At 44.0% G+C, this 26,098-nt stretch overlaps 1 protein-coding gene across 4 annotated transcripts; it reads left to right on the top strand.

Annotated features, from left to right (window-relative positions):
* The first annotated feature begins 1,981 nt into the window (after positions 1-1,981).
* Positions 1,982-6,977, top strand: CALCB (calcitonin related polypeptide beta). 4 transcript variants are annotated; one of them, XM_033063757.1, is made up of 5 exons: positions 1,982-2,050; positions 2,872-2,967; positions 3,246-3,377; positions 6,023-6,204; positions 6,502-6,977. In XM_033063757.1, exons 2-4 carry the CDS (start codon positions 2,882-2,884, stop codon positions 6,180-6,182), a joined length of 378 nt encoding a protein of 125 aa, XP_032919648.1. In that variant the 5' UTR covers positions 1,982-2,050; positions 2,872-2,881; the 3' UTR covers positions 6,183-6,204; positions 6,502-6,977. The 4 variants fall into 4 exon arrangements, with proteins under 4 accessions (XP_032919648.1, XP_032919647.1, XP_032919645.1 ...); XM_033063756.1 differs by having other exon boundaries at positions 6,020-6,204; XM_033063754.1 differs by lacking the exons at positions 6,023-6,204; positions 6,502-6,977 and adding an exon at positions 4,170-4,569.
* The last annotated feature ends 19,121 nt before the right edge of the window (positions 6,978-26,098 follow it).

The raw sequence follows: 26,098 nt of genomic DNA, 5'->3' as shown, positions 1-26,098 counted from the left end.
AAGTTCCTGCACTTTATTTCTGTCGGTGTAACTGTATAAATCATATTAAAACAGCAAAAGCAAAGCCGAGCCATTCCTTTAGGTGCTGCCTAAAACGCATCCTCAGAGAAACTACCTCAAAGCCAGAACAGGAGTCCGTGAAAACGGAAGAGATTTTAAATCAAATACTTAGACTCCTTCTCCCGAGGGATTCCCGTGGTCAGCATACGTGCCAGGGAGCTGCTGTTTAAAACGAATTTTCAAATTTGGCAGAGCGGGGGGGAGGAGAAAGCCTTCCAGGGAGCATCCCCTCTGCCACCCCTTCGAGGGCTGCAGCTCCTGAAGGGCTACGAAGACGTGTTAGGGAGGAGAAAAATAATCAACCAAATAAAAAACCCCAAAAGTGGTTTGGGTTGTTACTTAAGCAGAACCCAGACCCCAAAAAGCCGAGAGGGTTTTGCAATCGCCGTTCTGCAAAACGAGGGTGGCGAAGGGCGCAGCTCCCGTTGTGGGGGGACGGGGCCGGGACATCCCAAAAGGAGGATGGCGAGGGACACAGAGATCCCTCCCCGCACGGCAGCCGCTCGCCAGTGATTTCTGCATCTTCGTGGGTTTTTTTTCCTAAACTTTCCAGTTAAAATCTCATCAACAAAACATCTCCCAAAATTTATCCAGGGAACACACGGCCCCTGCCGCCGGGAGTGACCCTGACACTGTAAAACACAGATGGGATGCGCGCAGGGGAGCTCCCCATCCATGCGAAGAGCGGGACGCGCCATCCAGCCGCGCTGTCACCTGCTCCCTGCGCACGGGGCTCTGCTCCACCGGGAACGGCGGCAGCGGCACGGGCGGCTCCCAGCGCTGCCGCCGGGAGCTGGGATCATGCAGGGCAGCGAGGGCAGGGCGGGACGGGGGTCCCGAGCACGGTCGGGGACCCTGCGCATCCCCGCCCGGGCACCGCCCGCCGGGCATCGCCGGCTGCGCTGCCGGTGCCGCCGTGCTGGGCGAGCGCCCAGCGGCTTGGGGCGGGCAGGAAAGGCGCTCCCGCTCTCCGGGGGGGCTGTGGGAGCGCTCTCTGTGTCCGGTGCTGCAGAGCCTCTCTCCGCAGCACGGTCGTGTCCCCCCCGTGTCGGTGTCCCCAGGCCGCCCCCGCCGGCCGGCGCTCGCTGCGGCTGGGCAAACAGCCGCCCGGGCAAACATCCTGAGCAGGCAGGTGCTGCCTGACAGAGCCTCCTCGGCTGGTGATGCATGGGCGGCGCGCAGCTGCCCGGAGATCCCTGTCGGTAGCGCGGGGGCGAGCCCCCCTTCCCGGGCGCTGCACCTGCCCTCAAGGTGTGCGCTGGAGATGGTGGCGATGCTCGTGGTTTCCTCTCGGAGCGCGGAGTTTCTCCGCCGCCCCGGCCCGGTAGGGCAGAGCACGGGAGGCGCTCGCAGGTGCCACCGGGCTGCTGGCAGGTGCCACTTGTCCCTTGCCCCGGTGAGCAGCGGCGGGTGCCGCCGTCAGCGCTCCCTCCTCTGCCGAGCAATTGAGAGAGCCTTGGTGAGCTCCGTTCGGGTGGCGATCAGCGCTGCCGCGCATCCCTCCCGTGCCCCGGTGCGGAACCCCCGCCACCCACACGCGGCTACACCCGGGCAGCGCTCCGGAGCCGCGCCGGCGGCGGCGGGGGGGGGCGGGAATTCCCGGGGAGGGAGCGGCGCCGCTCTGCAATGCGGTCCCACCGCTGCAGAGGTCGCCACGCGTGAGCGGTGCAGCGGGGGCGCGGCGGGAGCGGCTCCGCGGCCCGGCCCCCGCCCCGCCCTGCGCAGCGCCCCGGCCGCGCCGCGCCGCGCTTTTTGTGAATGGGACTCTCCGCGAGCGGGCCATGACGTCACCGCCGGGCCCGGCCGGCGCCCAATGGCGGAGCGGGCCCCGCCGGGCGGCCGGCGCGCTGATTGGCTGGCGGGCGCGCGCGGGCGCCCACGCAGGCGGCGGCGGCGGCAGGTATAAAAGGGGGCGGCGGGCAGTGCGTGACACCGCGGATCGGCGGCGACAGCGGCACCGGCACCGCTCCTGCGCTCCGCTCCGCACCCGGTAAGCGCCGCGCCTCCCGGCACCTGCTTCTGCCGGGGCACCTCCGTTCGTGTGCGCGGGGCAGCGAGAGCCGGGGCGGGGGGACAGTCCTGCCTCACCCCGCCGGTGCCATGGCGTGTCCGGCCGGGACAAAGTGCTGCGGTCAGGGAGCATCCTTTGGAAGCGGGCTCGTAGCTGCCGTCGAGCTGGCAAAAATGAGGATGGTGTGGTGGTTGTGATGTGCTCCTTGGAGTCCGAGACACTGATGTGAGAGAGGTGTATCTCAAATCTTCGATAATAGATATTTTTGTAACTGTTGTGCTTATGACTGATTTTTAACTTATCCTCTTTTCTGGTTTCAGAGTAGAAATACTTATTGAAATTAAACTACTTAATTCTTAGTGTAATCTGAACTGGGGTGTTAGTGTGCTGGCTGGCAAGAAGCAAGCAGCTTCAGGTAAAGTGCTAACAGGGGCACTTCGTTCTCAAAAATGTTAAACACTTACTGTTTTTCCTTGTGATTTGCCACAGTCTGTGACATTGTGTACAGTAGTTAGAGGAATGTATTTTCTGCCAGTTTGAGGAAAACTGCTCTAAGTTGAACGCAAATAACTGCAGCCAGGTTTTTCTGCCCTGTAATAGTGCCAAGCTATAATAAAATTTTGAGAAAGCTAAAGCACAATAGCAATAATCAAAATAAACAAAAAGGTGAATTTGAAATACAAAGCTGTTCATATTTGTGCTACTTGTGGCTAGGAAGCAATGACCTCCTTAGTGGAACTTGCAGGATGGAGAGGGTTGGAAAACAGCCATCCATTGCTTGATGTACCTCTTTGTTGTAGAGAGGAAATCATGGTTATGCTGAAGATTTCATCTTTCCTTGCTGTTTATGCCTTGGTTGTGTGCCAGATGGACAGCTTCCAGGCAGCCCCAGTCAGGTAAGAAGCTGGTCCTGTTGCTGAGTGCTCTGTCTGAATGGTATGAAAGTGCTTAATATTCTTGAGAGGTCTAGGAGGGAAGCAGACAGCTGAAGGAGAAAGGTGGCTGCTTTCTGTGCTGTGGCGTTTTGATTCCATCTTCAAACCATGGGAGGGGAGCGCATCAGGGTTTGCACATTCACACCCTGCAAGGCACTGTCAGGGACACACAGCCTGTCAAACCCCTCTGGCTGCAGCAGTCTGGGCTTTATTCACCCCTCTGCCTTGCCTCTGCCTAGACCTGGCCTGGAGTCCATAACGGATCGAGTGACTCTCAGCGATTACGAAGCTCGGAGGTTATTAAATGCACTGGTGAAAGAGTTCATACAGATGACAGCAGAAGAGCTGGAGCAAGCCTCTGAGGGGAACAGGTAAGGACTGCAGTCCTGGGCAGCAGATAAGCAATGTGGCAGTATTATATGCTTGATTTTTAACAAGAGCCATTTGAGCAGACCCTCTCCAGGTTAAGATCTTTTTGTTTTCTTGGGGTTATGGCTAACTGGTGAAAGATGATATTGCAGAGACATCCTAGTGTTTGTGTCAAGAGAATGGCTTCCACCTAGTTAACCTGCCTCTATCTGTCTCTTACTTCTGAAAGTGGAGGGCGATTTGAGCTTGAATGAGTAGGTTGTGTTAAAATATGGCAGCAAAAGGTATGTCTTCCAATGGGAGTGTTAGGGATTACTCAGTCTCTCTTGGATTCTCTGTTGTGCAAGTGCATGCTGTTGTAAGGCATGGAAAGACCCTGGCAGGAGGGATGTGTTCCTCCTGATGCACGAAGCCACTCTCCCTCAGGCATGCAGGAGCACTTGCATTATCCTAACAGGATTTGCATTGCAATGCATGGGGATGGATGAGACACTGAAGAGCATGCGGGATATGGGGGAAATTCAACTTCCTGACCTCTGACTATATGAGCATCCAAAAGGCTAATGGACTTGCTTGTCAACAAAATTGGATTCATTAACAAATGGTGTTTTCCTTCTGACTGCTTTTGGATGGACTTGCCTTGCATGAATGTGATGCAGAGGGTTTGGATTTGTTTTGAATGAACTTTTAAGTTTCCTAACGGGAGGTCTTTATGTAGGGGAGAAATGCATGAATGTGCATGTTTGAGGTTACTCTTCCTCTGGGCATGTTTTTATTTTTTTTCCCCCCTGCAGCCTGGATAGACCCATTTCCAAACGCTGTGCCAGTCTGAGTACTTGTGTGCTGGGCAAACTGTCTCAAGAATTGCACAAATTGCAAACTTACCCTCGCACTGACGTCGGGGCTGGAACTCCTGGCAAGAAACGGAATGTGCTGAGTGACCTGGAACATGAACGCTATGCAAACTATGGGGAACCCCTAGGAAACAACTAGACATGCTTATTTCTCCCCCTCCTCCCCCTTTTTTAACCTGATGCATGTGGATCTAACTTTGATTGCTAACTTTGCTGTGTTCTTTTGATTCTGTTTTCGACAGAGAATGTTTGAGATGGACCTAATGTTAGGAAGACCAAGAACATAACATGCATACCAAAATAGGGGAAAAATAAATAAAAATGATCAGCACTGCCTTGACATTCCAAATGATTTTCTTAGACACTGATTAAAAAAAAATTCTAAAAAGTTCTTAATTTCTGGCTGCTAAATCTACAAGTAGATTCTTTCTTCTGTGCTTGCCCATGCACTTGTTCAATAAACCTATTTTTCTATAAGGATTAGATCTGCTTGGTTCAGCAGTTTGTTTTAGAATGTGAGATCTCTAGACGAGGCTAGAAAAATTTTGCAACTTGTCTTAATGTTCAAGAGAGGCAATGCTAGTAACTTCTAGAAGAGTTGAAAGAACTTAGAAGTCAAAGTTCTGCGTGTAAATTGATATGTACTGCTGTAATCAGTCACACATGCAATCCTATCGGTAGGGACCCTGAGAAGCAAAGAAATCAGGAAGGCTCATACATATTCATTCTAACAAACTAGAAATGTAATCCTGTTTAAAACTGAGTACTGAACATGTCCAGGTAAGAATTTTGTGGTCTTTTTTTATTTGTTATTTTGAAATGGGTCTTTGCACTGTATTTAAAATTTGTGCCTTTAAAATATTTGTGTTGATTTACAATTCACCTATATTAGGTTATCTTGCATTAAGAGCCCAACCCAGATTTCTTTACATTTCTGTTGCAGCACTGTATCTATCTTGTAATTAGAGACCTCTTTGAAAAACTTGGCATTGGTTGTAAAAACAACTCTTCATTGTCAACATTAATAAACTGCCTTGTGATGCTTAGCTGGGAAAATTCCCTCCTACTGCAAGAAAAACTCATTGCTTTAGTAGAAAATCCTTCAAGTAAGGATTGTGTGAATGCATATTCCTTAAAGCTGTTAGGTGTAGAATTGTGAGCAGAGAACTAATACTGTCAAAGCCTGAGCTGGCCCATGGTGATGTTCTGTAGTAGGCAAAGGTCTAACTGGAGGAAAGAGAGCTTCTTCCATTCCCAGCAGTGTATTTGTGTGTGGCTCAGCTCTGAAGGCAGCTGCTCAGTCACTGACAAAGCTCCTGTAGTGGTCAGTGATGCTGCAATTCCATGTCTTTCCTGGCTGTTAGGGAGCACAGGTGTTGGAGTGAGAAGTGAATAATCTGTGTCTGCTGATGCCTTTCAGGAACACCTCAAGCCAAATACAAATCTGAGCTTTTGGAGGAAGTGGGGATTGTTTAAATTCTCCAGATCTGAACTTCCTCAGCTCCTTCCCATGGCCCTAATGCCTGGCTGGAGGCAGGCAGTAGCCCAGGTGTGGCTGAAAATCTGGGTTTAGTTTTAAGTCCAGCTGCTTCTATAGTGAGCCTAATGTTGAGAAAACCATAAAGAGGCTTCTTTTAGCAGCTGTAAGATTTGCACAGAAGGTGCAAATGCCTGCTGCACAGCCAGCCTGCTTTTAACCCTGCAGAAGAGCCTTTGCTGGTCACAGTGATGTTTCACTGCACACAGGGCTCGTGCTGCAGGAACTAACTCTTCCTTTTCCTCCTGAAAAGCAGTGTAACAGCACAGAAGAGGGCCTGCAACACAGCCACCTGTGTGACCCACCGCCTGGCAGACTTCCTGAGCAGGTCAGGGGCCGTGGGCAAGAACAACTTCGTCCCAACCAACGTGGGCTCCAAGGCCTTCGGCAGGCGGAGAAGAAGCGTCCAGAAATAGGGAGCTGAGTGCTGTGGACATGGTAAATACAGGGCACCAAACAGAGCCTGGGACATCACCAACATTTTGGTTTTGTGGGGGGGAATGACAGACCTGCAGTGGTAACCTCTGAGGAGACAGGGTGAGTAAAAGGAAAAAAAGAGGTTGCAAATAGAACATAGACAGGACTGTGAAGAAGAGCTTTTGGAGATGTTCTGCTTGGATAACCACCTTCACAGTGCATTAACTAATCCCAACAATTTGGTTGGAATTATTTGCGTGTTTTACCACTAATATTTCATTATCAACATATCAGTAACTCTGGTTTTCTTTCTTACAGGTTGTAATGAAACTGAAAACTCGACTTTAGTTTCTAATGGAAGCAACTCTTCTTCATAAACCAAGACCACCAAAAAGATTAATTTTTCATCCTACTATTGAAAATGTTTTATTTAATACAAATGAAAACACTTCTGTTATGTATAGTAAAAGAGAATCTAGTTATTAAAGTTAAATTATTGTATATTCTTTTTATATGCAACTCTATTTCAAATAAAATGTGACGGCATCTATTATTTATTTACCTTCCAGCTTATGTGATCCATGCTACTTCTCCTGGCCCTACTGCCAAATCTCGGGGATTATACTAAACTGCTGCCTGGCAAGGCATATGTGTATTATACAGTGTGCTGTGCCTTGATGTAAAACACTTAACTATCCTGATTGTACAGTATGTTTAAAAAAGAAAGAAGATATCACTTCAATATTGTATTATTTGTGAATTTACGCAAAATTAAAAAAAGTATTTTAGATACACTTGGATTGAGAAGCTGATTTTTCATTTGGACATGCTTATGGAGACATGTGGCACTAAGCCAACATCATTGCAGATCAGCTAGTCCATTGATCTGCTCCAGCCTTATTAACTATAAATACTAAGGTTTGAGTCAAGAGTTCAGAACAGAAAGAATAGCTGCTTTTTTATATGTATTACAGAAAAAAAGACCAAATGAACCAAAAGACACTACTTAGTGAGACTTCTGCTAGAAAAATAAAATGAAGCCACAGGTACATTTAGTAAAAACATGGAGACAAATTTCATGTGTAGTTCAAAATGAGATCTTTTTATACAGGCTCTAGTGCAGATGAAATGGCCTGACCTCCCCTGTAGATTTTTGTGTAAGGTGAAAAAAGTGAATTAGAAGAGAAAGAGAAGCTACAGAAATGTACATTTCTTTGAAGCAATCCTGAGACAGAATCTATTTAGGGATCAGGGATAAATAATTAGAGTGAGTGGAGAAGAGGGTAGCTGGATCCATTCCATGGACTTCTGAGTGGTGCTGCCAACTTCCTTCTCAAAGCTGCTGCTGCTTCAGTTTAGTAGCTGAGTCAGATATTTGTTTAGATTTGTTTCCTGCTCTACAGCCTGACCCTAAAATCTGCTTCATCAGTTCAGATGAATCCCAGAATGGGTGAGGGAAGAGGCCATGTGCTCCCAGCTCCCCATCCTCCAGCACATGGTGCAGGATTGCATCCAGAGGGTGCTGGGTTGTCTCCAGGGAGGGAGACTCTACCTTGCTGTGCAAAGTGGAGGTTCTCATGCTGTCTGTGTGTCTCTGCTGCAGGTGTAATGCCAAAGGGAGCTCAGTGTGGCTGCCCAGTGATGACACCCCCAGTCTGCACTCATTCCTGGCTCTGGGTTCATTCCTTGGGAGCACCAGCCCTGGTAAGTCAGTGTACAGAGCAGGCCTTGGGGGAGATGGACCACTGCACTGTCTTTGTGCTTGGGTTTGGCCAAACTGCCGGTTTGGGAGCCTGTAAATATTTGTTGCCATGTTTCAGGTGTTTTTCCCCATTTTTTTTTTTGCACAAAGTGGGGGTCATATGCTGGGGTTACCTGGCTACCCCACAGCAGCTTTCCCTGTCACTGAAATCCTCTGGGCACAGCTGGCAACTTGTTTGTTTTATTTCCTAATACAGCACTCAGCTGTTTAATCTTCTCCAAGACAGAATACTAAGTACAGTTATTGGGGTGAGTGCATGTAATTTAGTGATTTGTATTCAATAAGAAGCCAGGCAATGTCCATAGGCCCCTTCTGGCTTTAAAGTCTGAATGGTCAGGCAGTTTGTTTTTTCCCATTTACAGCCATTCTCTGCTGAGAGACACCTGAGGCTCTGTGTAACTGAATGTCAGCTGCTAATCTAAAAAACGATTAGTCCTTCTTTTCAGTTTAACTAAGTTATGCATCTTTCTGTCAGACAAAGGGATTTCCTCAGACCAACATTCTACACCACAGCACAAACCTAACATGTAAAACATTCCAGTAGCCTTGGTGCTGGCTTTTACATTGTCCTGTAGGGAATTTGGGTGAAACTTGTGATGTGTGGTTTTTGTGTTGATTGTTGTTTTCTTTTTCCTCAGGAAGAGCTAGCTACTTTCCCACCTCAAGATTTATTCCTGTTGTATCTTCTGTCTCATTTCTCCTTAGAGTCTGTCTGCACATCAGTGCAATACATTTAGCAGTACATATCCCTGTAAAGGACAGAGCACTATGGAAGCAAGGGGGAATGTGAATAAAACCTTTCCATGATACGAAGGGATAGAAGCCCTTCACCACAAAACTGAGATGCTCAGAGCTTCATAAGAAGCAGATTGTTATTGAAACTAGAGAAAATCAGAGTTGTAAGCAGTAACATTTTAAATAAAAATGTTGTAGTTTTAAGGCAGTAAACATGGTAGAAGGAATTGCAAAGCTGCTAGAAGGTTGTCAGTTGGTGAACAAGTGAAAGAAATTGCTTCCATTTTTAAAAGGTAGTGTTCTGGGTAATCTTACCCAAACTTGTCAGCTTTCAAGTAAACCCCAAACTTCTACTCCAGGAGAAAACCTATTTTGGAATTAGCATTTCAAAAGGAAAAGTGTGGTTTCTAATGTACTTTTCTGTCCATTTTAACACATTGCCATTGTAAGGATACTTGAAGCTGGTGTAAAGTATAACATTGGTGTGGTACATGTGGATGGACCAAACCCAAGTTACTCAGCATTCAGTATTCATGCACGAGTGTCTGTGTTCTTGTTTATGAGGCAACATCAGCCCGACTGTAGTTTGGTTCATTACATTTTTAGATGTCTGTCTGTGTGTGTTTTCTTTAACCACTAAGGTTTTGGTTTTTTAATCTGAGTGCAAATGAGTATTGGGAGAATACTTTGCATGCAAAAACGGAAGAAATTTCTGAGAAAGAAAGGGGACAGGTGGTGATCTGCTCCTAGACCTGACTCAGTTTTTGGTTCAAGATTGTTCACCAGGACATTGCTGCACACACTGATAGAGCATCATTTTGAAATAACCCAAGTGGACTTCCACTGTGGCAATCTTTTTTTCTCCTTCTGTTAGTGAAATTTAATTCATCTTCCTGAAAGCTTCCATTATCTGCAGTGTGAGAAAGGAGCAGAGCTAATGTTATTGCTTCTGACACTGAACACTGCCAAAAGCAACTTATATCAGGCAGTAGTAAATTTTGGTATTGGTTATCTAATCCAGCATTGTCATGTCTAATTAGCAGATTGAACATCTCTAAGAGGTGAAGAGTTTAAAACATGCTGGAGAGTTCGGATCTGTGCATTTTTCTAGGCTGAACTGTCTCAGAACAGGTGAATACTTAGAGGAAACTGGGTGCTTCAAGCCTGGCTTTACCCAGGCTGAGCACTGGCAGCTTTGTTCCAAACTGATCACCATCCCTGCCTCTGGAGTCAGCTGAAGGCTGCCCTGGCAGCACAAAGGGCTCTGCATGGTGCATGCCTTCGCTGTCTCTTTACTGTTCCAAAAGGCACCACATCCTTTCCCTATTCTCCACTTTGCATAGTCCTTATGCCTTCCAAAATTATTCTTTTCTGCAGAAAATATCCAAGGAGTATACTACCCCTCTTTTTTTTTTAATTTTTAAATTATTTTTTTTTCCACAGAAAGGAAATAATTCCCATTTCCAAATTACACCTAACATTGTCATACTTTCTCTGTGAACTTTCCCATCTGTGAGATTTCTGATTCAATGGAGCAATCAGAATCATTGCAACATTTATCTTTTCTTTCTCTTCTTGGCTTCACCACAGCTCTTATTTTCACCAATTACTCTTTTGGCTGCTGCTGAGCTGTGATCACAGCTAAATTATTAGTGTCACCTCCACGAAAGCAAATAATTGCCTTCCAGTCTGAGTGTGGAACGATTGTGTGATTATGAACCATGGATAAGGAAGGAAAGAAAGAAGGAAGGAAGGAGGGAAAGAAAGCAGTCTGAGGGGCAGAAAAAGCTGTGACAGAAAGGAAGGAAGGTCCTCTTTCCTTTGGATACATGGAAAGAGGAGCTCAGGCTGGAGCAGGTTTGCTGGCAGGACTTGTGACCCCAGGAGAGATCCATGCTGGAGCAGCTTGTTCCTGAAGGACTGCACTCTGTGGAAAGGGACCAGTGCTGGAGCAGTTCACAAAATGCAACCATGGGAAAGACTCACACTGGAAGAGTTCCTGGAGGACTTTCTCCTGTGGGAGGGGAGCAATGTGAGGAGTCCTGCCCAGGCAGAGAAAGGAGCTGCAGAAGCAGAGTGTGATGAACTGAGCACAGCTTTCATTCCCCTCACCCTGCACTGCTGGGGGGGACAAGGCAGAGAAACTGGGAGTAAAGTTATACCTGGCAAGAAGCTGTTTGTAAGGCTTGGTTTTACTTATTATTGTTTAACTGTGATTGATTGTAATAAATTAAACTGATTTCTACAAGTTTAGTCTGCTTTGCCCATAAAGTGAGTGCTGAGTGATCTCTCCCTGTTCTTATCTCGTCCCATGAACCTTGCATTATATTTTCCCTCCCAACTGAGTGTCCAGCTGAGGATGGAGAGTGACAGAGTGAATTTGGTGGGCACCTGGAGTCTAACCACACTAAAGGAGCATAATCACATGGCTATTCGGAGCCTTTACAATTTTTTTTGTAGCTTTGCAAGTACTTTGAATATACAAATATATCGTGTCATACACATTAATTTGCACATTATTCTGCTGACATGCTTGAAGGACTGTTACAGGTCTTTACTGTAGAAGAAACCAACTATTCTAGTTAGCACATGTACCTAAGATAGTTGAATTATTAGTTTATATTTAATATTTTATTATTTATTTATATTTTATTATTTTATATTTTATTAGTTCCATTTTCAGCTCATGAAATGACCATGATTTTATATGAAACCACATCATAGTTGTTATTTGCAGTGGGTAGGAATAGCCTGTTACTGGAAATGAATTCCAAGAAAGTGCACCAGGGGAAGGATGACAATCCTTGTAGTTCAGTGACTTCCATGTGGACAGGCAGATTTTATCTGTGGTACTGTCTTAGTAGCTCAGGGGAACATCTTAGCAGTCAATCCTGCTAGACAGGCTGAAGAAGACAATGTTGCCAGGGTCATTCTTGACTGTGAAACTAAGGTTTCACTCTTAGTTAATGCAGTCCTTCTTTATCATTCTGTAGTTAAAGATACTATCTAAGAGCTAAATTAGTTATGAAAATTAATATTGATTTATGTTCTTAATGTAATAGAAGCAGAGAATGTTACAGAAAAAGGAAATAGTTCTGGCATTCAAATACTGGAAATACACAGTTTAAATGAAAATTGTCATAGTTTTTGTTTAAAAGGCTTACAGATAAGCAGATGGGAGTCCAAACCTTTTGAAGCACTTTGAAAGTGAAGTCAAAGATTTTTTTAATAAACTTTATGCTTTGGCTATCTCTAGTTTAAGCATAGTCTTGGTAAGGTTGCACACTTCAGTGGACAAAAGGTTCGTTTGCATTATTTTTCATGGTTTAGGTTCTCAGAAGAAACAAAATGTCTTTATTGCACTTTTTCCTAATAGCGGCAGAACTATGTGTTGTCTTGCTTCTCACATGTCAAAGCACTGGATTTGTAACTCTTTTAAAACCACATACATTTAGTATTTAACTTAATGAAGTGCCTTTGTGACTGAAGTTTTTCATAGGATTTGTGTCCCTATTCTGTTATTCTGATGATTTTCTCCTCAACAAGAGTTTCACTGCTTATTTGTTATCACTTGTTAGATCTGCAGAAGCTGCACTTGGTGCCACTGCAATGATGTGGCAGGCAGGACTGCAGGTCCAGCCTCTACTCTTACAAAGACCTGTAATCTGGCAGGTGAAAACCATTTCTAGCTCAGGTGCTTTTGATGATTTATCAAGATAAAATTCACTTGGGTTGTCTCTCACAGCCAGCCAGCTTTAAGCTGATCATGCTCCATCAGCCTCCTAAACTCCCAGAAATCTGCTTTCTCCAGCAGGTGAGTTCTCTAGCTATGGGCACCAGGATTATCTTTTCTTATTCTCCTCCTCAACCATGTGTTGCTCTTGTATCAGAGGTTCACCCTGAAACCTGCTGGGTGTCACAAAGTTCAGCCTTCAGCCTGCTACTTGTGCATCAGGTGCTTTTTGCTGAATGCCATCTAATGGCCTGGTTTAGTATTCCTTATGTCTCACAGCTCACTTTTTTCTCAGCATTTCTGTTTCCTGTTTGGTTGGCATTTTTCTGCTGAGCTGAATCTCCTTTACAGCACTCACAGAGAACTCTAAATTTGTATTAATAGAATGTGTACCTATAAAGCCCATTTATATCAACACAGAAGTATGAAGTGCCTGTAAGGTAAACAAAAATCTAGACTAATATTTCCATGTCTTCATTCCAGTCTCAGGTTAAAGTTATATCTGGTAGGAAGAGAGGGAAAGGTGTCACTTTCTGTTTTAGCAAGTTTTTAGTGATTGCATAGACATGAGAACTCTATAAACCTCAAGTTAAGGGGGAGATTGGTAAATACATCTTCTAGAAGCTAGAGGGCACAGGAGCTACAGAAAGCTTCTGGTATAACTCAGTTACCAGGAGGTGTGAGTGAGTCAGAGTAAGTTTTGCTTCTTTTCACAGAAAATGGCACTTGCTACTCAAGTTCAGGCCGATTTTTCTCTTTCTAAAGAGAAGTGACTGAAAATCAGAATTTTCTTTCTGGATTTTTATCAGTTTTGCAGATGGTCTAAGGGAAAATCAATTATTCGTATTCCATTGATATAAATGAAGTTGCCAATACATGCTTCCCATTTTTAACCCAGATTAGTTCAGTAATAATTTTCTGCAGGAGCTCCTACCATTAGCCATTTATAGCGAACTACTGAACACTGTTTTAATGGAAAAGGTCAAAGGTAAGTTCATGGGCAGAGGAGTGCTGCCATCAAAACTAATAACCACAGATTTTAGATTTTCGTTTGTCTAGCTGGTCTGGTGGAGGTATTTGATAACTTTTCCTCCCCTTTACAGAGTATTCCTGTGATAGTCCTGGTGTATTTTATGTTACAAGCCACATCTCCTACCAGTGTAACACCTGTGTGAGAAGGACATTGGGAAACTTTGTGGTACAGACCAATCCTTGCTTTGTTTGCATTTTGAAATGAAGTTCACAAGTCTTACCCTGTAAGTGGAGCAGAATATCCTGACCTGCCATTTGGAAGGGCAAATTCCAAATTCCAGTGTGTTTTGTTTTCAGTTCCAAGTAGGCCAGTGAGAGAAGAGAACTTTGCCAGTCCGCAAAGGGCACGAGATGTATGTATGATTAATTTATGCTGAGCTTCTCAGAGCAGTTGACTTTCTCTCTTAAGCAGAAAATCAGAGGTACTGTGAGTTCGTAGGACTCCAGTGTCACAGAAAGGATTCCCTCAGGGAATTCTACATTTCCCACAGGCTTTATGCCTTAAGTCAGATGGGTGCTGAACCACAGGATGATATTGCAGTAAACAAACCAGCACTGGTGGAGTAATGAAACTCTGCTGAATTATTCATTGGGTCCTGAATGATGCAGAGAGAGTTTTCATAGTAAACAGCCCTGAAGATGAGAGCAGTGCCAGCCCTGTGCCTGTGCTGTGCACCTGGCCTGTTTTCTCAGGTAGGCATCTGCAAAAATTTGTGTCTTTGTGTAAACAGACTGGAACAACCATGTTTGGTAGCATTCAACCAAACTCATCTTGGAATTTATGACTCATCTTGGAATAGTCAACCTAATTCCAAAAAAACCCACTTAAGTGCAGGCTCTAGTTCCATGGACATAACATTAAAAGCACGTTCAAGCACTTTGCTGCAAAGCAATGGACTTCTACACATTTTTAAAGGGAGCACATCTTCAAAGAGAAGCACATCTTCAAGCTTGTTGGGAGAGAAATCAGATGATGACTTAGTAAATGTCTCATATAGCTACAAGAATACAGAACACATCAGCCAGGTTCCAAAAAAATAATGTGTACCAGCAGCACAATTTTGGCCCATGAAGCATTTTCCCAGCTGGCCTTTGGAAGCTGAGGAACAGCACAGCCTCATCTCAAAGTAGGTATCTCGAGGCACGTTATTCCCACTGCTGTCATGGTTTAAGAATGACCAGGGATGTGTTAATGCAAGTAGGAAATTTAAAGGAGGGTGTCCAGCATGGGCAGAGAAAATGGAATGGAGTGGAGAAAATTATGATGGTGAGGCCACCTGTGTCTATAAAACTGAACTGGTCTTTCAAAAAAAAAAAATCTGGAGGTTTAGTTTTGGATGGTGCTGAGAGGGAGTGTCTGCTGAAGCCTGCCAAGAGTGATGATGAGTGAATGATGGTGAGTGAAGCAGTGTTTTGCTCTCAGCTCTGGAGGAAAGATTACATCAGGGGTGGGGGGAAGGAAGAAACCCTTCTGTAGAATGAATTTAGAATCCCAACCTCCCACCTTCCCAAAAGCAAATTAGTTTTCCAAAACCCCACTCTAAACTTTGGTGGAAGCAATAAAATGTGCAACATTAGGTCATTAGGTCTGGTTGTTGGTAGGCACTGGTGGCAGAGAAGCTCTGGCAAGGAGAACCATGCTGTCACCTCAGATTTGGGCTGGGCTCCAACGTGGTAGTGATGACAGGTGCTATGAGAAAATCCAAGAGCAAAACAGTGGGTAATACCACAGGGTTTGAGAAACACAAGTTCTAAAATGCTGTTCATTGGGTGCCATCTGTGCTGGCTGCTCAGTGAGGTAGAACCCTGCAAAAAAAAGAAAAAAAAAAAAAAGGAGTATAAAGCAACACTTTGAACTGGGCAATAATGTTCCAAGGTGCGCTCAAGCCTTCCCTATGTGACTTTGCATCCAATATAATGTATGTTTGGCATTATATTAATATAAAATCCTAGCATATAGTAATACACAGAATAACTTAGCTTGCTTCTGATGGTGGTTACTGCTAAGAGCTGTCATACTAGTTGAAATTTATCAAGAACAAGGTGCAGAGTGCTTCATCATGAAATGTCATAGAAAAATTTCTCTTTTTTCAACCTATAATGTTTTAAAATAACATAATTTATAGTTTATTGCAACGTTTTTCTTGTTCATTAAAGATAAAGTTTATTAGGATGTCTTGTAATCTTAGAGTAAAATGCAGCAAATTAATTTGATGCATTATCATAAGGATTCAAAAAGTTATTTGTTTTGCTACTGGATATCAAAGCATACAGCTGTTGGAGGATGGGACTCTGCTTAAAGGCATAGTAATTCGTAGGAGATTGAGACATGGCTTATCCTAACAGTGCAGGTTTAAATTTAATACAATATTATCAGCTTTATGCAGTATAATGCAGTCTTTGCCTTTCCTATAGTGGATAGGTATCCCACCTTTGACAACTCCATTTGGTGAGACTGTGTTGCTAGGCAGAAGCATGGAAAACTTCTGGTGTTGTTTCCCTGAAATTGTACAAATTAATGTGCTGCCACTGTCAGAGACCTTCCCTTTCCTGCCTGGTGACTGGGGCCATCTACTGGCTTTGGCATTTTATTCTCTGTGCTCGGCTTGTAAGAGACCACAATTTATGGGGAGAAGGAAAAGTAATGGGAAACCACTCACTCTAAAAAGTTAAATACTCATGATTTCTCCTGCACAATGGGCTTGCAGTTTTTGACTCGGTTTTTTTGTGACATCTTTACCTATAGGGCTGAAATAGGATGATGTTCAGTTCCTGCTTCTCTGAACTTTTGACACTCTTGCTGGCTGGTTTCTGTATGTTATTCCCTATCCAGCCCAGATGTTTCTGCACACGAGCCACCCAGCCATTCAGCTTGTTTTTTTTGGAAAGCAAAGCCTTGATTTTGCCTTGTGATGGAGGACAGCATTAGAATGTGGAGAATACCCATTTTTTTTGTGGAAGGACTCCAGTGGCTTTGGCATTCTTGCATGATTGGATGTGGTTGCTGCCCAACTGCTACTTCAAAGCTGGCTGTGACAGAGCTTGTGTGATTTCTGTAGTGCTTCTTTGGGTGCCCTGTTGTGTGTGCCTGAGACTGGAATTTGAGCTGGTGCAAATCCCACAGGAATGGTCCTTGGGATCAGGAGCCCTCCTCTCAGCCTGTGCTTGACTGATGCTGCCTGCAGCCTGCACTCCCAAGGGACCTTGATGTTTTAAGCCTAAAAACCACTGGATCTTTCCCTCCCTTGAAACATGTTGACTTGTAGTATTTCTAAAAAATGGTTGTGTGAAGTACTGGTTGATCACTCCTCAGGACAGATTTCTAAACTAGCTCTGCACCAGTCTCACTAGGATGAGGGAGCCTGGCTGGGTGCTGCAACCATAAACAAGACAAAATTTTGAAGGAATGTTTGTCAGAAAAGCTGATTTTGGGCTACCTTGGCAAGATGTTGATTAAACTACTTGTTTTGGGCCACAGTGCTTGTATGGGTGGGAAGAGTGTGTGGAAACCTGGCCTTCCTCACAGAGCTCTTGGCCCAGGTTAGGCTGTCTGGGAAATGAAAAGCTGGGTTTCCTCTGACTTTCCCTATGGCTTGTACAACATATTTTACAAAAAAAAACTGAACAAAAAAGCTGTTTTACATTATTGCATTGCTGGAATAAATCCATGAAGGAGGCAGAAGAGGAGAAAGGAAGTTGATGTTTTCTAGTGAGAAGATTAAGTGAGGATTTTTTGGGGGCTTTGGTGTTTGCCTTGCTTCAGGCACTGCCCAGTTACTGCTGGGGGCAGCACAAAGCAAAGTGAGACTATGGAAAACGGAAAATGAGAGAAGATAAACTGGAAATAGCTGAAATCCAAACCCTAAATTCAGGGAGGGAGGATTATCCTGTTTCTCCCCCTTTTAAGTTTTTGGGAGGCCAGTTTTGGCTGAAAGGTGTATAGAGGAAGAAATGTGCCCTAATCTTAAGAATCTGGGATGCTATTTAATCTGCGTTGGATTGTGGTGGTTTAACCTGGCAGGCAGATGAGCACCACAGAGCCACTCATGCCCTCTACCCCCACCACCAGTGGGATGGGGGAGACAACTGGGAAAAAAGAGTGAAATTCATGATATGAGACAAAGACAGCTCAGAGAAATGGAAGGCGAAATAACAGCAATAATAATGATGATAAAATAATTCAAATACACAAAACAAGTGATGCAGGATGCAACCACATCCAGTAGCAAGGACAATAAAAGAATGCTGGTGGTACCATTACCAGTGTTAAGGAACACTGGTATCAATGCCAGTGCTCACTGAACAGTCTGAGCACTTACAATGAGAATAATTAATACCAGTTTCCTGAGAAGGTGATGGAATTTGCCAAGCATCCAAAAAACAACCAGACCATTTTCAGGTCCTGATTATTTCCTGAACTGCTTGACCCCAAGGGCCTATAGCAACCATGACAGTCTGCCTTTGCAAAGCCCTTTAGAATAGATCCATTCAAATCCAGAGATAATTGCACCTCTCCTCACAATATTATATTTCAAATATCCTCCCAGTAATCAGAATCACTGCAGTGTGTGAGGAGTGAAGAGCCCCTTTATCCTTACAGCAGAAAGCATATGGACTGTTATGAGCTAAAGAAGGTTAATAATGGGAAAGACTAATAGAAAAGGCTTTGAGGCGTCATCATAGTCACAAAAAAGGCATGAGGAAATCTGAGAGAGAGTGACAATGCTGCCCCTTTACCAGAAAATGTCCTGATGGAGCGTGAGTGAGAGCCAGAATCCTCTGCCTCCCCCGCAGAAAATCACAGCTACAGAGGAGTTGTTGTGTATTTCAGTTTGTTCCCATGGTTTTAATCTTCTAACTTGCTCTAATTATTCCTATTCAAGGCTGATTTATGTTTGGCAACTTTAGGTTAGGAGTTCCCTTTAGCAGAACAACACATGCTTGCAGGCAGGATGCGGGGAATGTGAAGTGTTCAGATGCAGTGTGAGAAAAAGAAAATCTCTCTGGCAGATTTCTCCTTATTTGCAGTAGGCTTTGGGTTTTCTGTCTCCCCTTGATGAAGAGCAGCAATGCTGACCTCATAAGGGATTCCTTCCAGTTTGTTCCCCAGGTTTTTTTTTGGTACTCACACATAGCTTTTTTCACAACTGTGTGTTTTTTGCATGAGCAGTACATAACACAGAGGTAAATCCATGAGAAGTTTCCACCAGCTGTGCTGTGTTATGCTGCAGCATTCTGCTTTCCAGGATGGAGAATAAGATTTTGTCAGCTGTACCCTGACACTGGGATGGTGACTTTGGAGGGAGTGGGACACTCCTGACAGCTGTGCAACCAGGAAAGTTGGAAAAATTCCAACTCATAGGTACTAAGTGTCTACAGGTTGTATCAAAATCCGTTTCCTATAGGGGTAAAGTGGGGAATCAGCTGCTTGTGCTTTTTTATTTTTTTTTTTCAGGAACTGCCTGTCATCTGGAAATGAGCTTGAGGGGCCCATTAGAAGGAAGCAGGGGAGCCATAACTGGTGTAATATGGCACATGGCAAGGAACTGAGGACAGAGAGTTTAATAAACAGCATGGAAAAGTGTGGGAAAACAACCTCTGCTAGTTCTGCTGCCTGTACAGAGATGTGGGCTTCTCAGTTTGTGGGAGCAGGTGTCAGCTGGGGAGGTGACCATTTTTCCAAATAAAAAGCAACTTTTAGTAATGGCTTTATCATGGACAGAAAATGAGACCACAGAGCAAACAAGGACCTGAGGTACAAGCTGGAATTATGGCCAATCCTCCAAAGGCATTGCTTTGAGCTGCAGAAGGTGCCTGATGTGCCAGAGATACACCTGAATACATCTGAGATACACCTGGATGAGATACACCAGCAGCTTGTAAATTGTGTTTGAGATGGAGGAGTCAGTGAGCTCGACACTCATGAGCCTTACTTCAAGAAACTTCACTGAAACAGCCTCCAAAGTTGTGGGCTCTAACCAGACACAGCAAACAAAATGTGCTGCTTTGACTGAAAACCTGTAATTTGTTAGATTAGCAGTTTGCAAAGATAGAATTTAGCACTAAGTGAGGGTTGCTAACTGAAAAAAAAAGAGAAGTAGATATTGATTTGTCTAATTGTATGCAGGGTTTATTTAAAGGGGAGATTAGTCTGCTTTAAAAATTAAAGTTGTATTGAGTAGATGTATTATCTCCTCAGTGTATTTATTGTTGGAAGCATGGGATTCCCACGTGGTGTTGTTTATTTGGTTTTAAAATGTATAAAAAGAAATGCGTTTTTGATACCAAATTATCTTACCTTTGAAAAAGTACAGGTGACCCCAGGTTATGTCTATGGTGCTAAAATGCAGAAGTAGCATTTGACTTAATGAAGGAGATTTTACATGCCCCATGGTCATTGGTGTTTCTGAGGAGAGTAACAAGGGCTTTGATGGTTCCTCTGTGGAAAGTGTGTGGATCTGCACAACAAACTGAGTGAGATGGAGCCACATCTTTGTGGAAGCTATGCACAGCTGTTTTCCTTGTCCCACTCGGTCCCCATGAAACCTGGGGAATGAAGTGTGGCAAATGACAAATTCCTGCTGGATTTTTTTTTCTCTCTATTTTCATTAACCTCTGAATAGATATTATTTTAATTAAAAAATATCTTGACAGCACCTATGAAAAAGCTGTGGGGGCTGTAACAGCAATTAAGTGTGTTGTCAAAGATGATAAGCAGCCTGGTATCACAGGAAGGAAATTAACACTCTGACCAATAACAGAACAGTAATCTTAATCCAGCACTTTTTGCCTCTCAGGAGCTCTAAAATGGATGGATTTTGGAGACCAGGCAATTTTAGAACAAGACAGTTAAGCAATCAGTGCCATAAAATATCTCCATTTTAAGAGTCAATGTCATACTGGTGTAATAGTGGCTGATGGCCAGCCAGCAAGAAATGTGATGTTAATTGTTAATTAAACATTAACAATGATGATTCTCCTATATTTTGGGTAACAGAAGAACTGGGAATTGTATTCAGCATCAGGTGCTGGTGGTGGAGCCTTATTTGGTTGTTCACTGCAGAGGGAAGGAATGGGAATGCTGGCAGCCCTTCCCTGCTGGGAGGAACACAAGCTTTGAGAGCCTTGCTTTCTAGATTGTGCCACCACAACTCTTTTATTACTTAGGAGCTGCTCTGAGCACATCATTCACAGGTCTTCTGGTGAACTGCAAATTCCCTAAATTACAGTATTTTGCTCATCCTGAAAGCACCATTCATCCTGTAGATGACTGGCATCACACTGGGGCAAGCAGAATTAAAATCAAACCCTCTGTGCTGGCCCAGGCAGGGATGCCCTGTCCTCTCCCCAGGAGGTGCAGGTGGGTGCAAGGACTGGATTGCTCTGCCCAGCACAATCACAGGGGGCTGGAGAGAAAGGAGCAAGCTGTAAAAATAGCCACAGTTTTGTTATGGGAGAGGATGGCAAGGGACTGAACTAAAGCTTGTGTCAGATGGAATCTTGGAAGGAGAGTGGGAATAGTCCTCCTGCAGGTGCCACAGCAGAGATGGGCAGGCTTACAGGGCATGGAATGGATGAAGCTGTGCTTATTCATAAAGTCTGAGGCAAAAACGAGGCTGAAGAAAGTTTGTGGTTTCTTGGCTACCCCTGTGGCACTTCCTGAGTGCCACTTCCATGCTTCTCTACATGTCACCAGTGAAGGATTTCCAGGTATCCTGTAAGAAAGGATTAAATGGAGAAATTCAACTTCTATGTCAACAAAAAATGGGCTGACAAGTTTAACAGAGCCAATCCTGCCTTGTCCTTCTCCTGTCTTCCTAGATGTAATCCAAGCAGAACTGCTCCTTGGCATTTAGGGCTCGTTTTGCCCTTCTTCTGCACCCCTGTGCTCCAGCTTGTGCTGCTCACCTTCACTTTTTCTTATCCCGCTCCCAGCAAACGTGCAATGACAGCATGCCATGTTCCTGGTTAGAGAAAGCTGCACTGTGAAGTGCCTGAGATGTTTTAAGGGGAAGCAGTTTCCTTGTCCCGCTGAAGCTTTAGCAGCCCACTGTCATTTCTAGCAATGTGTGGGTGGCAATGTGCAATGTGCACCCATCTACACAGGGGGCTTTTAACTCCCTTTTTCATACCTAAAACTAAACCAAATCCCTGCAGTTAATTGAAAACTGCAGCTCAGGAGAGCTGTGATTTGAGGAAGAAGATAATAAGTAGCAAGATGTTAAAGAAAGCTTATTTCTTGTTTGGTTTGCAGTGTGAAAAGACTGGATGCTGCTACTCCAGAGACTAATTCAAAATGTAGTGTGAGAAAATTCCTACTCCAAGGACATTTACACTGTAAGGGAACATAACAAATCAAAGAGAAAAGCAACATGTAAGTTAAGAACCAGGGAACATGGGCACAACAAGTGCTTCCTTTCTTCTCTTTTAAAATGTGTATTGTTTGTCCCTTGCATCCTTCCAACTTACAGTTCTCTCACCTCTTCCAGTGCCTGGGGATGAAGGCTTTGACCTGAGGGATGGTGACAGTCAGGACCAGCTTCTCACTCCCAGGGCTAAACCAGGAGGGAGATTCCTACAGCTTTAGGAGCAGCGTGTAGGGCAGCCCAGCAGGCAGCAGTGGCTGGAGATGCCCTAAGACTGAGACCAGACAGGACCTGGAGCTGCAAGGAGGACTAAAAATCAGCGTATAATGGAAAAGGGCAGTGATGGAGCACATCAGAGAAGGAGGGATGACAGCAGAATAGCAGCCAGTGTGAAAGGCACAAAGGATGAGGAAGCTGGAGCAGAGAGGAGAAGGACAAAAGTTCATCCTCCTCAATGATGACAGAGTTTTGGGGAATTGATCTAAAAGCTTCCCTTCTGAGGAAAGTCAGATCTGAAGAGCTCCACGGATCAGTAATGATGTGCACCGAGTTTCAGAGTCAGCTTCCAGACTGGATGTACAGGGAAAATGGCTTTATTTTCTTACTGATAGAATAGGAGCAAAAATTAAATGCAATAGCAGCCAAACATAATGTCCAAAGTATTTTCCTACTTTGCAAAGCCAGAAGTTTAGAAGGTTTATTTTGTAAGACAGCAACAGGCAACATGTGAAGTACTCCTAAGGAAACACCTGTGTTGTGTAAAACCAGTAACATACCAGACATAAAATGGGTGGTAAACCAAACTTTTAGTGCTCTGCATAATATCATGAACTTTTTTTTGGGTTTTTTTTAGTAAAATTATTTAATTAAAAAATATCAGCTTACATGTGTTGAAACTGTGTTGGTGTCCCACTACTGACAGCAATTCTCTTTTAAAAGAAAAGTTTTTTACAACTTCCAGTAAACCACATCTGGATTTTTAACTTCATTGAAAGTTTTTAATGTGTTTTTATATCAGACTGCATTGTAATAGAATTGTTATTTATCTCCAGATTTATCCAATTCCTTCTTTCTGGACCATCTCGCTTTTATTAGGGTCTTTAATTACATTCCTCTACTAGCTGACCACTACAAAAATCGAAATCCTCACCACAAATCTGTAAAAATGTTTCCACTTGCATTGGGAGACAAAAATAGAATAATTCCATGTCTTTTTGGACGGATGCCTAGCTGAAACTATGCAGGGTTTGACTGACAAGAGGATGTAGTCTTTGCTGAGAGCGCTTTCTTTAAGGTCCTTTTTAGTCTTCAGGACCATTTAAGTAGATGAATGAAGAGAGGATTTTTGCTGGTTTCCCTTCATTTTTGTTAACTCTGCCTGTTTTTTTTGGTAACTTTTGTCTCCTGCAACGAAGTCTTTTCAGCTCTTCAGGCTTGCTGAATATATAATCACAAACTGGTAAGTAGTAACTTCAGAGAGTTTTGGGTTGAAATGGCACTCTATTCTTTTGTGTACAGCTGTGGTAGAGGAATAAAACCCCTTTGTGCAGATAAGGAAAAAGCAGAATTATTTAAATGCTCAGTATTTGCCAGGGTTATAACTGTAAAGTGTGGTCTTTCAGTGGTGAATAAATACAGTTAACACATAGCTCAGCCTGCAAATGCAGTGGAGAGACTTTACTTGGGTAAGTTGGGAATTATTTTGCATTGGAGTGAGCTCTCCTCACTGTGCTGCACGGCACGTTGTCCGTTCCCTGGGGAATGTGGATGGGAGCTGACAAAGCACAGCAGGTAATTGGCTGCTTCAGAAAAAGCAGAAAAAGGAGATTTGTTGGGATATACAGAAAGAAAATGAGGACAAATGGTAATAGCTTGTTGGGTGATACTATCTGTCCATGGTCTTCTGAGGTGTCTGTGAGATTAAATCCATGCAGGCACTTTGCAAGGGCAGTGAGTGTGTTAAATGTGAAGTTTAGGCAGCTGAGCAACTTTTTCTGCCAGTGCATTTTGGAGTGGAACTTTCACACACTTTGAATGTAGGAAAGGTGTATGTGTGTGATTTCTTCTGCTGTTCAGGGCTGTTGTGTTTTTGTATCTCAGCATACAGTTTTGTGCTGCTACTTTATTTTGAGCTGTACCTTCGTTTTATGTGAATGATCTTATCTGATGTCTGTGGAAAGCAAACATAGCTCAGCCTTTAGGAACTTTTTTCTGTATTTTCAAACCTGGCGTACGCTGAGGCAAATATTTCCTCTTGGAAAGGGAAAGCTATTGCTGGGTTAGGTACTTTTTCTCAGTTGCACATGTGGCAGTTTCTACAGACAGACTGAAAAAAAAGCTGTAATGGTATATCTGTGTTTTTTGTTTAAAGTGGTTTATGTCCAGGTAGGGAGGGGAAGTGTGCTGGCAATGTAAAGACACATGTGCCAGGTTTCTCCTAAAACAGATTTCTTGGAAACCTTTTTGTTACTTGCTTTTCTCTCCTTCCTCTCTTTAACTAAATGAAGTATGTGTTTTAAAAGCCAAGGCTGATAGATACTAGAATAACATAAAATCTAATTAAATTTTCATAACATTGTGTTAAAAAACCCCACCTATCTGGGGTTTGATATTCCAGAATCCTATGCCTGTGGGTAAATATGTATGATGAATCTCACTGGACCTGATTGACAGAAGAATATAATATTTACTTCAAAAGTGTTTCCAGTTTTATGTTGCAGGATTCCAGACCTTGGATATTTTGGTTTTAATTTGTTTCCTAAAAATTTTCACCAAGGATGATGTACACTGTGTTGGATGTTGAAATTGTGTTGCGTGTGTAGAAAGAGACAAAAATGAAATATTTTATGGGTTTGGTAGGTCTGCATGTAGGGGGGATACTTGGAAGAATGAAAAATAGATTACACATTTTTAGCATTTTACTACCTGTAACAAACAAAGGTTTGTTTCCTCCCCTTTGGTAAAGAGGAAATTCAAGTGTTTCTTTGCTTCTTTTATATGCCCTTGTACTCTTTGAGGTGGCTTTAAATTTTCATCAGTGTCATATGAGGTAAAATGTGTATTAAAGCACTAAGGGTAATGGGGTTAAGACACGCACTGTCTAATAAAAGAAATTAGTATTTTTTGGCAGCCATCCTTTGGCCTGTGTGAGTTTTTTCCAGAGGGCACTGACATTGCTCCTGGTTTCTTTGGGACTGCCACTCTGTGTGTGGACATGCTTTTTACCCATTGACCTTTTTTATTTATTTTCTTGAATGCCAAATACTTAATGTGTCATTTCTGGCAGAAAGTTCTGGTGATCAAAGAGGAAACAAAACAGGCTTGAAGCAGGTTGCTGGAAAGGCACACACAGGATGGCACAGCCATGGAAAGCTCTTTTTTTTCCTGCCTACCAGTCCTCACACTGACTTAATGAACACAGGAGGAAGCACATATTTTCCTGGGCCTGGAAAGCAATTGTGGTCTCAGAGTGCAAGGTTTACTACCAGGATAATCAGCTAGAGTGGTGTGAGTGACTCCCTGCCAAATTTCTTTTGCCTCCTGTGTACCTGGCCCAATTAACTCCATTCTTCATTCTTCAGTCATCTCCCCAGGCAGCTACCTGGTCTTAATGGGCCATAAAATGCTTGGCACTGGTCCATATGGAAATGTTTTGGGGTACAGAGGTGTCTCAGCCCTTTGCAGGGGTCTCTGAGAGTGTCAGAGGCAGCAGTGCTGTCCAAAAGGAAATGCAGAGGATGTACCTGTGCCCTCTTCCTGATTCCTGGAAGAGTCTCTTTGGGTAGTGTAGGTCATGAGAGGAAAGCTGGTTTAATTTGGGAGAGCTGCACAGGGGAGCCTTTGGAGTAACTTCAGCTAAGCACAAAGGGAAGAACTTCAGCTGGGATTAGATCCCATTGTTCTTATCTCAAACAAGATTTCTTCATTGCTTCTGCCTGCCTGCCTCCTTCCCAAGTGGGGATTAACCACAACTTTTCTAACTGGGCTTGTGAACAGACTGTGCTTGGTTCCAAGCCCAGCAGCTCAGTTCTTTCCCTGCCATGGCCCCTGTGCTTCCTGGACTCCAACCCTCCACCTGCAGAGGTCCATGTGGTGGGAGGTAGCAAGGGGCAGATGGTCTGGTGAAAGACATTCATCCCACAGGCTTCAGATTCCAAAGACAGAGCCCCAGGCAGGCCTGAGCTTCTGCAGGGAGGGAAAGCACCTCGTGCTGTGAGAGATCCACGGCTTTTGGGTAGGCTCATGCTTGAAAACATTTTCAGGCTTGTGACCTATAAGGACCCACAG

This window comes from Catharus ustulatus, chromosome 6 (assembly GCF_009819885.2).
Source record: "Catharus ustulatus isolate bCatUst1 chromosome 6, bCatUst1.pri.v2, whole genome shotgun sequence".
NCBI lineage: Eukaryota > Metazoa > Chordata > Aves > Passeriformes > Turdidae > Catharus > Catharus ustulatus.
The sequence above is the reverse complement of the archived record's forward strand: the minus strand, read 5'-3'. Positions and strand labels throughout refer to the sequence as shown.

Excerpts from the sequence above, each read along its gene's own strand:
- CALCB (XM_033063754.1), top strand. The coding sequence starts at position 2,882 with ATGGTTATGCTGAAGATTTCATCTTTCCTTGCTGTTTATGCCTTGGTT. Across the intron at positions 2,968-3,245 it reads TTCCAGGCAGCCCCAGTCAG|ACCTGGCCTGGAGTCCATAA; the intron begins GTAAGAAGCTGG and ends GCCTCTGCCTAG. Across the intron at positions 3,378-4,169 it reads CAAGCCTCTGAGGGGAACAG|CCTGGATAGACCCATTTCCA; the intron begins GTAAGGACTGCA and ends TCCCCCCTGCAG.